The sequence below is a fragment of the Tachyglossus aculeatus genome, chromosome 8 (assembly GCF_015852505.1).
Source record: "Tachyglossus aculeatus isolate mTacAcu1 chromosome 8, mTacAcu1.pri, whole genome shotgun sequence".
Lineage (NCBI taxonomy): Eukaryota > Metazoa > Chordata > Mammalia > Monotremata > Tachyglossidae > Tachyglossus > Tachyglossus aculeatus.
The window spans coordinates 7,626,803-7,642,361 of NC_052073.1; the positions used below are offsets into that span (position 1 = coordinate 7,626,803).

Consider the following 15,559-nt stretch of genomic DNA (forward strand, 5'->3'; position numbering starts at 1 on the left):
TGAGAGAGGAGAGTGAACTGTCTTAGGTCCCCTCTCTGAGGTCAGAGGGACAGGTGGGGGAGCTTGGCTTTTCCCCAGCTATATCAGTGCTTGGCACATAGTAAATGCTTAACAAATACCATCATTATTATCAATAACAATAATAATAATGACTGTGGTATTTGTTAAGTGCTTACTATGTGCCAAGCACTCTTCTAAGTCCTGGGGTAGATACAAGTTAATCAGGTTGGGCACAGTCCGTGTCCCACATGGGGCTCACAGTCTTAGTCCCCATTTTACAGATGAGGTCACTGAGGCCCAGAGAAGTGAAGTGACTTGCCCAAGGTCGCACAGCAAGCACGTGCTTTGTTCTGATGACACCTGTCCGCATGTTTTGTTTTTTGTTGTCTGTCTCCCCCTTCTAGACTATGAGCCCGTTGTTGGGTAGGGACCGTCTCTAGATGTTGCCAACTTGCATTTCCCAAGTGCTTAGTACAGTGCTCTGCACACAGTAAGCGCTCAATAAATACGATTGAATGAATGAATGAATGTGGTGGGATTAGAACCCATGTCCTCTGACCCCCAGGCCTCTGCTCTTTCTGTTTCCACCTCACTTGCTGTGTTAATTCCACCCAGTGGTGATTATCTAGCGCTTATTTGTGCAGAGCGACACTTGGGAGAGTATCAATAAGTAGTGTTTATTGAGTGCCTAGTCTGTGCAGAGCCCTGCACCAAGAGCTTAGGAGAGTATCAATCAGTGATATTTATTGAGTGTTTTCTGGGTTCAGAGCCCTGTACCAAGAGTATCAATTCAGTGGTACTTAAGTACTTACTGTACGCAGAGCAGTGTACCAAGCGCTTGGGAGAGTTGCAATCAGTTGTACTTACTGAGCGCTTACTTTTTTTTTAATGGCATTTGTTAAGGGCTTACTATGTGCAAAGCACTGTTCTAAGCGCTGGAGAGGTTACAAGGTGATCAGGTTGTCCCATCTGGGGCTCACAGTCTTTATCCTCATTTTACAGATGAGGGAACTGAGGCCCAGAGAAGTTAAGTGACTTACCCAAAGTCACACAGCTGACAAGTGGCAGAGCCGGGATTTGAACCCATGACCTCTGACTCCAAAGCCCGTGCTCTTTCCCCTGAGCCACGCTGCTTCCTCACGCTGCTTGCTGAGTGCAGAGCACCGTACTGAGCTCTTACAATTCTAGACTAGAGAAACAACAAAGCATTAGTGGATAGAGAATAGGCCCGGGGGTCAGAAGGTGATGGGTTCTTATCCTGGCTCTGCCGCTTGTCTGCTGTGTGACTTTGGGCAAGTCACTTCACTTCTCTGTGCCTCAGTTACCTCATCTGGAAAATGGGGATTAAGGCTGTGAGCTCCCCGTGGGACAAACCTGGTTACCTTGTATCTCCCCCAGCGCATAGACCAGTGCTTGGCACATAGTAAGCACATAACAAATGCCATCATCATCATCATCGTCTGCTGTGCGACCTAGGGCAAGTCACCTCACTTCTCCGGGCCTCAGTTACCCTATCTGTAAAATGGGGATTGGGACTGTGAACCCCACATGGAACAGGGACTGTGTCCAACCCAATTTGTTCGTATCCACCCCAGTGGTTAGTACAGTGCCTTGCATATAGTAAGTACTTAACAAATAATAATAATAATAATAATAATAATAATGGTATTTGTTAAACGCTTAGTATGTGCCAAGCACTGTTCTAAGAGCTGGGGGGGATACAAGGTGATCAGGGTGTCCCACGGGGGGGCTCACAGTCTTCATCCCCATTTTCCAGATGAGGTGACTGAGGCCCAGAGAAGTGAAGTGACTTGCCCGAAGTCACACAGCTGACAAGTGGTGAAGCCGGGATTAGAACCCATGACTTCTGACCCCCAAGCCCGGGCTCTTTCCACTGAGCCACGCTGCAGAACAGCAATTATTATAGTATTAGGCCCTTCTTGGGTCTCATCATCATCATCATCAATCGCATTTATTGAGCGCTTACTATGTGCAGAGCACTGTACTAAGCGCTTGGGAAGTACAAATTGGCAACATATAGAGACAGTCTCTACCCGACACTGGGCTCCCAGTCTAAAAGGGGGAGAAAGAGAACAAAACCAAACATACTAACAAAATAAAATAAATCTCATCTCCTTCATGTGGAAAAGGGGGGTGTTGGGAGGGAGAGTGGGGGGAAGGAGCGTGTCGGACGCCGGGATGGAAGGACATTTGTGCAGAAGGACGGAATTATTGTTGGAGACTGTGAGGAGCGGCCCGCAGACATCAGTGCCACTGTAGTTTGGTCCACCTGACCCCCCCCTCCGCCATGGGTGCTGGACCTGCCCAGGGTCGGCCCTGCAGATGGCTCAGATGGACTTCCAGGAGGGAGAGACGCCTGCACCTTCAGCCCATTTGGGTGACCCCGCTGGATCTCATCTTCCCTGCTGCTTAGTCTGGGAAGGAGATCCCAGAATCCCAAGAGTCTCTGTACCCTGGGAAGAGGGCCGGAGAGGCCGGCTTGGCTCTTGGAGTCGCGGGGATCTTCCAGGAGCGGAGAGCCAAAGGCCGGTTGTCCACCCGGTTCCTCAGCCGGACGCCCCATCCGAGGCGACGTCGAGATGAGCCAGACCCCAACACCGTCGATGACCGGGGAAGCCGGCGGAGGTGAGTGGGGAGCCGGGAAAGCGGGCGAGCCTGAGGTGGGATTGCGGGAAGGGTCTGAGGGTGCCCGACGGGAGACTGTTTCCTCCTCCTCATCATCAATCGTATTGATTGAGCGCTTACTGTGTGCAGAGCACTGTACTAAGCGCTTGGGAAGGACAAGTTGGCAACACATAGAGACAGTCCCTACCCAACAGTGGGCTCACAGTCTCAAAGACCGTCTAAAAGACGCCCAAATCAGGAGGCGCGAAACCAGCTTCAAAGCGAGGGAGGGCCTGGGGACTTGACGTTGGACTTGAACAGCTTCCAAGCCCCGCTGAGACAGCCTCGAGAAGCCAGAGAACCGGGGTTCTTTTTTTCCTGCCCGTGGGATATTTTCCTTGGAAGAAAGTCGTTAACTCGACACATAGAAAGTGGGTTTTCTTTTTCACGACTCCGTCCTCTCCGGATGGCAGGAGTCGGGCTGCCTGGAGAAGAGCGTCACAAGGGTCAGCGGGAGGTTTAGCGTGTCACCGCGCATGCCGGTCCCTGGAGCCGGCCGGTGGAAGGGCCGGGAGGGAGGCCGGAGCTCTGGCTGGCTTCAGGCCGGATTCTCCCGGAGAGCTGAATGCTGAGGGTTGGAGCTTTCCCAAGGGCGCCGATTCCTAAGTGATAGCGTTATAAAATAACGCTCCCCAGGCCCAGTCCAAACATGAAAGGCTGCCAGAGCTGGAGAGGTGGCAGAAAAATAATAATAATAACTGTGGAATTCGTTAAGCACTTACTACACGGCAAACACTGTACTGAGCTCTGGGATAGATTTATTGTTGTACGCTCCCAAGCCCTTAGTACAGTGCTCTACACACAGTAAGCGCTCAATAAATAAAATTGAATACAAGATTAGGTCCCACTTTTTTTAAAAAATGGCATTTGTTAAGCGCTTACTATGCGGCAGGTACTGGTGTGAGCGCTGGGGTAGATACAAACTAATCGGATTGGACAAAGTCCAACTGTGGGCTCACAGCCTTAATCCCCATTTTACAGATGAGGTCACTGAAGCCCAGAGAAGCAAAGTGACTTGCCCAAGGTCACACAGCAGCAAATGGGGGAGGTGGAATTAGAATCCAGGTCTTGCTTTATCCACTAAGCCATGCCGTTTCTCTGGGGCTCACATTCTAAGTAAGAAGGAAAACACATATTGTTCTCCCCCAAGTGATTAGCACAGTGCTCTGCATACAGCAAGTTCACGATAATTACCGTGGATTGATTGAGTCCCCATTTTGTGGATGAGGTCACTGAGGCCCAGAGAAGTTAAGTGACTTGCCCGAGTTCATACAGCAGACTGTGAGCCCACTGTTAGGTAGGGACTGTCTCTATGTGTTGCCAACTTGTACTTCCCAAGCGCTTCATACAGTGCTCTGCACACAGTAAGCGCTCAGTAAATACGATTGATTGAGTGGCGGAGCTGAGACTGTGAGCCCACTGTTGGGTAGGGACTGTCTCTATATGTTGCCAATTTGTACTTCCCTAGCACTTAGTACAGTGCTCTGCACATAGTAAGCGCTCAATAAATACGATTGATGATGATGATGATGATGATTAGAACTCAGGTCCTCTGATTCCTAGGTCTGTTTTCTTTCCCCTCAGGCCAAGCTTGGATGGGACGGGGAAGGCATTAAGGAGAGAGGTCAGGTGGTAGCAGTAGAGAAGCACTGTGGCTTAGAGGAAAGAGCACAGGCTTGGGAGTCAGAGGTTGTGGGTTCTAATCCCGCCTCCGCCAGTGAGCCCGCTGTTGGGTAGGGACCGTCTCTATATGTTGCCGACTTGTACTTCCCAAGCGCTTAGTACAGTGCTCTGCACACAGTAAGCGCTCAATAAATACGATTGAATGAATGAATGAACTTAGCTGTGTGACTTTGGGCAAGTCACTTTTCTGGGCCTCAGTTCCCTCATCTGTAAAATGGGGGTGAAGACTGTGAGCCCCAGACGGGACAACATGATAACCTTGTATCTGTCCCAGTGCTTAGAACAGTGCTTGGCACATAGTAAGTAGATAACAAATATGGTTGCTATTTTATTATATTATTATTATTATTATTATTATTATTATTATTATTATTATTATTATTTCCCAATAATAAAACACACTCTCCCTCCAGATTGGTGCACTTCATTTCCCAATGGAGCCACGAGGTGGCACCAGGACCCAACTTTGACCGGGAATCCGACGAGGTCGCCCAGCAAACCCCGTGTCTCTAATCAATCCATGGCACTTATTGAGTGCTTATCAGGTACAGAAGCAATCAATCATCAATCAATCGTATTTATTAAGCGCTTACTGTGTGCAGAGCACTGTACTAAGCGCTTGGGAAGCACAAGTTGGCAACATATAGAGACAGTCCCTACCAGACAGTGGGCTCACAGTCTAACAGCGGGAGACAGAGAACAAAACCAAATATACTAATAAAATAAAATAAATAGAATAGATATGTACAAGTAAAATAGAGTAATAAATCTGTACAAACATATATACATATATACAGGTGCTGTGGGGAAGGGAAGGAGGTAAGATGAGGGGGATGGCGAGGGGGATGAGGGGGAGAGGAAGGAAGGGGCTCAGTCTGGGAAGGCCTCCTGGAGGAGGTGAGCTCTCAGTAGGGCCTTGAAGGGAGGAAGAGAGCTAGCTTGGCGGATGGGCAGAGGGAGGGCATTCCAGGCCAGGGGGATGACGTGGGCCGGGGGTCGACGGCGGGACAGGCGAGAATGAGGCACGGTGAGGAGATGAGCGGCAGAGGAGCGGAGGGTGCGGGCTGGGCTGGAGAAGGACAGAAGGGAGGTGAGGTAGGAGGGGGCAAGGGGATGGATGGACAGCCTTGAAGACCAGGGTGAGGAGTTTCTGCCTGATGCGCAGATTGATTGGTAGCCACTGGAGATTTTTGAGGAGGGGAGTAACAGGCCCAGAGCGTTTCTGGACAAAGACAATCTGGGCAGCAGCGTGAAGTATGGATTGAAGCGGGGAGAGACACGAGGATGGGACTGTGAGCCCACTGTTGGGTAGGGACTGTCTCTATGTGTTGCCAACTTGTACTTCCCAAGCGCTTAGTACAGTGCTCTGCACACAGTAAGCGCTCAATAAATATGATTGATGATGATGATGATGGGAGATCAGAGAGGAGGCTGATGTAGTAGTCCAGACAGGATAGGATGAGAGCTTGAACAAGCAGGGTAGCGGTTTGGATGGAGAGGAAAGGGCGGATCTTGGCAATGTTGCAGAGCTGAGACCGGCAGGTTTTGGTGACGGCTTGGATGTGAGGGGTGAATGAGAGAGCGGAGTCAAGGATGACACCAAGGTTGCGGGCTTGTGAGACGGGAAGGATGGTAGTGCCATCAACAGAGATGGGAAAGTCAGGGAGAGGGCAGGGTTTGGGAGGGAAGACAAGGAGTTCAGTCTTGGACATGTTGAGTTTGAGGTGGCGGGCAGACATCCAGGTGGAGATGTCCTGAAGGCAGGAGGAGATGCGAGCCTGGAGAGAGGGGGAGAGAGCAGGGGCAGAGATGTAGATCTGGGTGTCATCAGAGTAGAGATGATAGTTGAAGTCGTGGGAGCGAATGAGGTCACCAAGGGAGTGCGTGTAGATCGAGAACAGAAGGGGACCAAGCACTGAACCTTGGGGAACCCCCACAGTAAGGGGATGGGAGGGGGAGGAGGAGCCTGCAAAAGAGACTGAGAATGAACGACCGGAGAGATAAGAGGAGAACCAGGAGAGGATGGAGTCTGTGAAACCAAGGTCAGATAGCATGTTGAGGAGAAGGGGGTGGTCCACAGTGTCGAAGGCAGCTGAGAGGTCGAGAAGGATTAAGACAGAGTATGAGCCGTTGGATTTGGCAAGCAGGAGATCATTGGTGACCTTTGAGAGGGCAGTTTCCATGGAATGTAGGGGACGGAAGCCAGACTGGAGGGGGTCGAGGAGAGAGTTGTTGTTGAGGAATTCTAGGCAGCGCGTGTAGACAACTCGTTCAAAGAGTTTGGAAAGGAGGGATATGGGGCGATAACTAGAAGGTGAGGTGGGGTCAAGAGAGGGTTTTTTAGGATGGGAGAGACATGGGCATGTTTGAAGGCAGAGGGGAAGGAACCAGTGGAGAGTGAGCGGTTGAAGATGGAAGTCAAGGAGGGGAGAAGGGACGGAGCAAGAGATTTCATGAGATGAGAGGGAATGGGGTCAGAAGCACAGGTGGCCGGAGTAGCACTTGAGAGGAGGGAGGAGAGCTCCTCTGAGGATACTGCTGGGAAGGATGGGAGAGTAGCAGGCAGTGTTGAGAGCCGGGGGGTTGGAGAAGTCGGGGGAGTGACTTTGGGGAGGTCGGACCTGATGGATTTAATTTTGTTAATGAAGTAGGAGGCCAGATCGTTGGGGGTGAGGGAAGGAGGAGGGGGAGGAACCGGGGGCCTGAGAAGGGAGTTGAATGTACGGAAGAGCAGGCGGGGGTGGTGGGCATCGGTGTCAATAAGGGGGGAGAAATAGTTTTGTCTGGCAGAGGAGAGGGTTAAGGCAGGAAAGGATCCACAATTATTATCATTGTTATTATTTCAGGCTGGTCCCTAGGATCACAACCAATTGACTTTCCTCCGATCAATCGTTTCAAACCCTCCACTCCCACGCTTACTTATTTTTTCTCTCTTTGCACTGAGAAAGGACTCTGTTCACAACTCACTTCCTGTCCTCCACCGCAAAGGGATTTCCAGCTTTTTTGGAAACTGGATACCTACCGTCTCAAGCTTTCACCCTAGAGTGCCTCTTGATTCACACCTCCCCCTCAAAGCCTCCTTCCCCGGCTTCCCCAACCCCTCTGCCTCACCTGGATGCCCTTCACCGACCCCCTTTCCCAACCTCCAGTCCCACGGAAATACTCCTCAGAGCAGAGCCCACCCTCTAGCGCAGCAGTGGCTAAAACTTGTGTCCCCTGCACCGGTCCCTCTGAGCTTGCTGCCCCTTCAATCCATCGGTCGTATTTATTGAGTGCTCACTGTGTGTGGAGCACGGTACTGAATGCTTGGGCGAGGACAATACAGTATGTCTGTTGTGTGACCTTGGGAAAGTCACTTTGCTTCTGTGGGCCTCAGTTCCCTCATCTGTAAAAAAGGGGATTGCGATTGGGAGACCCTTGCGGGACAGGGATTGGGCCCAACCCGATTTGCTTGTATCCACCCCAGTGCTTAGTACAGTGCCTTGCACATACTAAGCGCTTAACAGATATTATTATTAATAGTAATAATAATAATGATGGCATTTATTAAGCGCTTACTATGTGCAAAGCACTGTTCTAAGCGCTGGGGAGGTTACAAGGTGATCAGGTTGCCCCATGGAGGCCTCACAGTCCTCATCCCCATTTTACAGATGAGGGAACTGAGGCACAGAGAAGTTAAGTGACTTGGCCAAAGTCACACAGCTAAGTGGTGGAGCTGGGACTTGAACCCATGAGTAATCTCCAACCCACTTGGGGCTCACCGTCTGTAATAATAATAATAATTATTATTATAGTATTTGTTGAGGGAAAGGGAGGCTAGGGAGGAAGAGCAGAAACTCCAACCAGCTAGTTGGCTGTGTCTTCTAGACTGTTGGGTAGGGACTGTCTCTATATGTTGCCAACTTGTACTTCCCAAGAGCTTAGCACAGTGCTCTGCACACAGTAAGCGCTCAATAAATACGATTGATTGATTACCGTGTGCAGAACATTGTACTAAGCACTCGGGAGAGGGCAACACAACAGAGTCGGATTAAATACTGTGCTGGAATAAATATCTCTGAAGAAATAGAGGCCCAAAAAGCGACCCAAACTAGTAACCAACATGATTCATTACTACTCAGGTCTTGGGTAGTCACGGGGAGGGAGAGGAACAGTTTCTCCTTTTTCTTAAGCAGATGGAGTGAACCACCTTTCACACGTTTTCTGAAAAGGACTCAGGGATTTTAGCCTGGTGGATTTTTTTTTTTTTAATCCCGGGCAGATCCCCGTCCCCTGACCAAAGGCAGACATCACGGAACCCTCCGGAGGAGAGATGGGGCAGACAGGATCCAGATGGAATGAAAACTGGAAACCCAGGAACACGAGCCATTTTTCCAAAACAGTTTAATAAAAAATGTGAAGATTCCTGAAAAATTGGGGCAACCCAAAAACATATGGTGTGTCACAATACCGTGTGTCACATTGTGTGGCACATACTGTGTCACCTGCGTCAGTCACAAAGAAACACAATCATCAAAAAAGATATTTAAGTTTAATACAAATTTTATACAAAGAAAATGTGAAAAAATACTTCCATATGCTAAAAGCAATTATGCTTCACAAATAAGGCCAGCTAGGCTATTTTCAACAACTGCGATTCACAAATGTTTGCTTTCTCTTTTTTTTCCTTCTAATATTTTTTTTTTCCTCTAATGTCAGGGGGAGGGGGGATGTACTAGCTGGAGACTGTACAGTTCGCTTCCTTTATAAACAATGGGAAAAATTAAACAAGACTAAAATGTACAACAAAATGTACTGGAATGATATACAATTATTTTTCTCATATACATACATCACCTTTGCTTTGTTCAATGCTTTCGTTTTACACAACATACAAAATGGTACTACAGTTTAAGTAGTGTGTAACAGCATTTTGGTGGTTGCTTTCTCTCATACTGTACTGTGTCATGCTTACATAAAAACATAAAATCCCATCATATAAATAATACATGCTATATCCCAGCATTAAAGGTCCTTTGTCCATTTCCTCCTCTTAGGTTCAAGTTGTCGTTCCACTCTAAAAGCATCTCGAAGTCTTTTAAGAGGATTTTTTAAAAAGTAAACTAGAAGAAGAAAAGATTTCCAGGTTCATGATTTCTGATTCTACTGCCCAACATTGATTTTTTTTCGCCACCACTTGTTACTAACATTTTTCTACTCTTTTGCCAATAAACTGAATGGCTTTTTTAACCTCATTTTCTGTAAACAAAAATCATAGGTTTGTTTTTTTTTTTCTTTTCGGAATCTGGTCACCGCGTAAACCACGCAAAATAAAATCTCTTCATTGTGTGTTCTCCAGGCCCACAGAGCAAACATTACATAATAACGTAATAAAATAGTTATTTAAAAATGGAACATCAGCAGCACAGGTTGTCACCACGGCTTGCCCGCTGACACGTCTTTGTGCAGGAATCGCTTTCGTCCCCGCGCGGGACGTACGCAACTGCAAATTAAGCGTTCAGGCTTTCCTCTTGATTACCAAGCACTGCTGATTTCTACGTGCAACTGCCAACTTCCACACCAGATCAGCTTTAAACACCAGTTTGGAGACGGAGATGTCCCAACACTCCCGTGACCAGCTTCAAAACCCTCTCTTATAAGTTAAAGTCAATACAAATATAAAAAGGAGGTGGTACTCTAAGTTTAATGACATCCACAAATTGTACATTATTTACAACAGAAGCATAGGAGCCACGTGGGTTTCAAAAGTCCGCAGCCTTTTAAAGTCAACGCTAATGCTTTACATTAATGTAGTGTAGTTTATGCTTTGTACTCCCGTACAAAGCTCGAGTCTGGACTTCTGAAGTTTTTCCAAAGCAGGGTGAGCCGCCTTCTCCCATTTCCCTCGGACAGGTTTCCGACGTTTCCTCGCGGTCTGGAATATGCGGGGTGTTTTTGTTTTTTTTTTCGCTCCTCTTAGGAGGTCAGACTCTTCGGACTTGCATGGGCATCGTCGTCTGAACGTACTGGACTCCTGTTCTCATCGCCACCGTCCCCGCCGTGGGACTTACCACTACGGGGATTGTCTGTGGAGGGAAAGCAAGCACAACGGGTCACTTCGGAGGCCGCTAGTTCGCCGTACACACACGACTAGAACCGGTTCGGCCGGGAGAGAGGAGAGACGGCCTGCGGAAATTCCCTTCAGTTCCCCGTCTTTCCCGAAAGGGTCTACGTCGCTGCTCTCCGCATCGCGTCCCTGCTTTGCAAGACTCTTCATTCCCCCTCCCCACCCCACCACGGCAACCACCGGGGCCACCTGCTCGTCTTCGAGCGGACCGTCGGGAGCCGCGGTGTGCGGAGCCCAAGCCGCGATGGAAGAACGTACTCCGGCCGACCCACGCCACGCGGCGTGGTGTACGTGCCGAGAAGCGGCATGGCGTAGCAGATTTAGCACGCGCCCGGGAGTCAGAAGGTCATGGGTTCTAATCCCAGCTCCGCCACTTGTCCGCTTGGTGACCTTGGGCAAGTCACTTCACTTCTCTAGGTCTCAGTGAGCTCCTCTGTAAAATGGGGATCGAGACTGTGCGCCCCACGTGGGATGGGGACCATGTCCAACCTCATTTGCTTGTATCCACCCTGGTGCTTTGTACAGTGCTTGGCACAAAGTAAGCACTTAACAAGTACCGCCTTTATTATTATTATGGAGTGAGATGGAAGGGATTTTGAAACCTGTTTCTGGAGGCAGAACCCCAGCACGGCAGTTAAAGGCCCCTAGAATAAAGTTCAGATTTTCCAAATATAGCATTGGCGACCCCCAATCCTGAAATGAGGAAAGGAATGGAACCCCTGTCTTAGAATTATCAGTGTGGCCTATTTGAAAGACCAGGAACCTGGGAGTCAGAAGACCTGGGTTCTAATCCCTGCTCTGACACCTGCCTGCTGTGGGACCTCGGGCAAGTCACTGAACTTCTCTGGGCCTTAGTTTCCCCATCTGTAAAATAGAAATTCAACACCTGTTCCCCCTCCTACTTCAACTTAGTGCCTGGCACTCAGTAAGCACTTAACAAATACCAGGGTTATTATTAAACTGTGAGCCCCATGTGGGACAGGGACTGAATCTAACCCAAGTATCTAGTATCTTCTACCCCAGTGGTTGGTGCAGTGTGTGGCTATGAAGAAGAAGAAGGAAGAAGGAAGAAGAAGAAAAAGAAGAAGAAGGAAGAAGAAAGAAGAAGAAGAAAGAAGAAGAAAGAAGAAGGAAGAAGAAGAAAGAAGAAAGAAGAGGAAGAAAGAAGAAGAAAAAAGAAGAAGAAAAGAAGAAGAAGAAGAAGAAGGAAGAAGGAAGAAGAAGGAGGAGGAGGAGGAGGAGGAGGAAGGAGGAGGAGGAGGAGGAAGGAGGAGGAGGAGAAGGAGAAGAAGGAGAAGGAGAAGGAGAAGGAGAAGGAGAAGGAGAAGGAGAAGAAGAAGAAGAAAGAAGAAGAAAGAAGAAGAAAGAAGAAGAAGAAGAAGAATTATTTCTGGTATTTGTTAAGTGCTTACTGTGTGCCAGGCACTATACTAAGCACTGGGGTGGATACAAACAAATTGGGTTGGACACAGTCCCTGTCCCACGTGGGGCTCCCAGTCTCTACCCCCTTTTAACAGATAAGGAACCTGAGGCATAGAGAAGTGAAGTGACTTGCCCAAGTTCACAGCCGACAGGTGGCAGAGGCGGGATTAGAACCCACGACCTTCTAACTCCCAGGCCCGGGCTGTATCCATTCCACCATGCTGCTTCCTAGCTTTTCCACAGCAGCTGAGCAAAATGCAAACTGCGGGTCCTCGGCCCCCGGACGGTGGCTGAGGAAATTCTCTGCCTGCCTCTGCAGCCTGTTCTGTACGCAACCGGGCTGGGTATAAAAGCTGCTGCTCCGGCCTGCTCCGCCCCTCCTCACCTTCAGAGCCAAACGCGACATCCGCCATTTGCCACTCAATGATGTTGGCATTTGTTAAGCGCTTACTAGGTGCAAAGCCCTGTTCTAAGCGCTGGGGAGGTTACAAGGTGATCAGGTTGTCCCACGGGGGGCTCACAGTCTTCATCCCCATTTGACAGATGAGGAAATGGAGGCCCAGAGAAGTTAAGTGACTTGCCCAAAGTCACACAGCTGACAAGTGGAGGAGCCGGGATTTGAACCCACGACCTCTGACGCCAAAGCCCGGGCTCTTTCCACTGAGCCACGCTGCTTCTCTCAATCACCTAACACGCTCTCGGCCCCACTCACCGTCCCTTCCCGCCTTCCTGAGCCGGCACCGCCTCCCCTATGCACCACCGAAGAGACCCCCAGCCCAGGCATGGGAGTCAGAAGGACATGGGTTCTAATCCTGGCTCTGCCACTTTTTTTTTTTTAATGGCATTTGTTAAGCGCTTACTATGTGCAAAGCACTGTTCTAAGCGCTGGGGGGGGGGGGAATACAAGGTGATCAGGTTGTCCCACGTGGGGCTCACAGTCATAATCCCCATTTTCCAGATGAGGTAACTGAGGCTCAGAGAAGTTAAGTGACTTGCCCAAGGTCACACAGCAGACATTTGGCGGAGCCGGGATTCGAACCCATGACCTCTGACTCCAAAGCCCGGGCTCTTTCCACTGACCCACACTGCTTCTCAAGCAGTGCTCGTGCTGCTTCACGCCACTTGTCTGCTGTGTGACCTCGGGCAAGTCACTTCACTTCTCTGGGCCTCAGTTCTCTTTTCTGTCAAATGGGAATGAAGACTGCGAGCCCCACGTGGGACAACCTGATTACCTCATATCTACCCCAGCGCTCAGAACAGTCCTTAACATAGCGCTTAACAAATACCGCCTTTATTATTATTATCTTGCTTTCCGCCACCCTACAGCGAATGAGAACAGCACCTGCAGCGGGAACTCGGGAAAGCTAGTCACTGCGTAGCCACCACCGTGGACTCTGAATCACGAGGAGAAATTCTGCTCCTCTAGCCACAGTTCCCCAATGCCTTTGCTTTTATTTTGTATACTGCGTATTCATCAATCGTATTTATTGAGCGCTTACTGCGTGCAGAGCACTGTACTAAGCGCTTGGTCCTGTATTCGTTTGGTCCCTTTTGCTGTTTAATGTTTTACTGTTTCACCGATCCTGATGTGTTCATCACCAGCCCTCCCCCACCTATATTCATAGATTGTGAGCCCCTCAGAGAAGGAAGCGCTTAGTACAGTGTTCTGCACACAGTAAGCGCTCAATAAATACGACTGAATGAATGAACAAGGTAAGTGTCTAGCTGGGTAGGGAATGTCACTACTGTTGCATTGTATTTTCCCTGGCGCTTAGTACAGTGTCCTGCACACAGTAAGTACTTAATAAATACAACTGAATGAACGAATTCCCACCTGTAGTCTCCTAGCACTTAGTAATAATAATGATGGTATTTATTAAGCATTTACTATGTGCCAAGCACTGATAATAATAATAATAATAATGGCATTTATTAAGCACTTACTATGTGCAAAGCACTGTTCTAAGCGCTGGGGAGTTTACAAGGTGATCAGGTTGTCCCACGTGAGGCTCACAGTCTTAATCCCCACTTTCCAGATGAGGGAACTGAGGCACAGAGAAGTTAAGCGACTTGCCCAAGGTCACACAGCGGTGCTCCTCACACAGAGTGAGTGCGTAATAAATAGTAGTGTTGCTACATAGTGAGGAAGTAATGCAATTACTGTTATCCATTTTTGTCTGAAAAGCCATACAGTCGTCCTTTGGCGTGAAGGGATATTTCTTGTTGAGCGATTTGGCTTATCTGTGGCCGGCTGTGCCTCGTCCCTGCCAGCTGCTCTCTGCCATCTATTTGGTCGCTAACCTCTGCAGCGGTTTTTATTTTATTTTGTTACTATGTTTGGTTTTGTTCTCTGTCTCCCCCTTTTAGACTGTGAGCCCACTGTTGGGTAGGGACTGGCTCTATATGTTGCCAATTTGTACTTCCCAAGCGCTTAGTACAGTGCTCTGCACACAGTAAGCGCTCAATAAATACGATTGATGATGATGATGATGATTACTATTCCCCCTTCTAGACTGTGAGCCCACTGTTGGGTAGGGGCGGTCTCTATATGTTGCCAGCTTGTACTTCCCAAGCGCTTAGTACAGTGCTCTGCACACAGGAAGCGCTCAATAAATACGATTGATTGATTGATTGATATTACTGTTATTACCAACTCTGTTACAGTCTACTCTCCCAAGCGCTTAGTACAGTGCTCTGCCCACAGTAAGAGCTTAATAAGTACCGCTGATTGATTGATTGGTGGAGGATGGTCCCTGTTCACAGTCTGTATTTCAGGACCGCCTTGGGATACTGACATTTGGGAAGCAGTTTAGCCTAGTGGATAGAGCAAAGGCCCGGGAGTCAGAAGGTCGTGGGTTCTAATCCCACTTGTCTGCTGTGTGACCTTGAGCAAGTCACTTCCCTTCTCTATGCCTCAGTTCCCTCATCTGTAAGGTGGGGATGAGACTGGGACAGGGATTGGGTCCAACCTGATTTGCCCGTATCCACCCCAGCGATTAGTTCAGTACCTGACACACTGTAAGCACTTAACAAATATCAAAATTATTATTACACAATCTCCTTAGCACAGTGTGGGGAGAGGGGAGTTCGTCCCTACCGGACCACCGGGGGTGAGCGCGGAGATCAATTTTGGCTTTAAAACACCTGATCCTTCACCCTGAGGAGACGGGCACCCCCAGCCCCCCGGGGCGGCGGCGCCCATTTTCTCGAAACCGTCGGCGGTGATCGTGAGAGGCGCAGCTGGAATGAAATGTTGCACGGCCAAAGAAAGTGATTTTGCATGGCAAACCAAAACCTGACACCAGTGAATTCATGTCCTAATTCAGAGCCCCAAAACAGGAGACGCACCCAGAGGAAGAGGAGGAAAAAACAAAAAACAAAACCAAAAAAAACTGAGCTATTCGAATGCCGGGAACAATTCTATGGCAACTTTAAATGATGACGTGGTACTTACAATTGTGGGTTGAGTGGTTGGAATAAAGGTGGTAGTCTGCGGGACTTGAACCAGTTTTATAGGCTGGCTGCTTGTCACACCTGTTGCTATCTGTAGACACAGCACAGGCAATCTCAGTTTCGGTTAGGGCTCTGGGCGGTATTAACCTAGCTCGCTACTGTTCGGATTAATTCATATTAGGAGGGTGGGAAAATAATCGGTGGGAATGC

At 48.8% G+C, this 15,559-nt stretch overlaps 1 protein-coding gene and 1 pseudogene across 11 annotated transcripts in view; one reads left to right on the forward strand and one right to left on the reverse strand.

The window, feature by feature from the left end:
• Window positions 1-2,199: 2,199 nt before the first annotated feature.
• Window positions 2,200-9,982, forward strand: LOC119931808 (annotated as a pseudogene).
• Window positions 8,880-15,559, reverse strand: part of ZMYND8 (zinc finger MYND-type containing 8) — a 132,112-nt gene continuing 125,432 nt past the window's right edge. For 10 of the 11 annotated variants that reach the window (XM_038749920.1, XM_038749924.1, XM_038749921.1 and 7 more), the window contains 2 exons: window positions 15,351-15,440; window positions 8,880-10,433 (listed from right to left, as the gene is read on the reverse strand). In XM_038749920.1, coding sequence (XP_038605848.1) covers window positions 10,332-10,433; window positions 15,351-15,440 — 192 coding nt within the window. In that variant the 3' untranslated portion in view covers window positions 8,880-10,331. The remainder of the gene's footprint in view (window positions 10,434-15,350; window positions 15,441-15,559) is intronic. The other variant, XM_038749916.1, reaches the window with a different exon arrangement.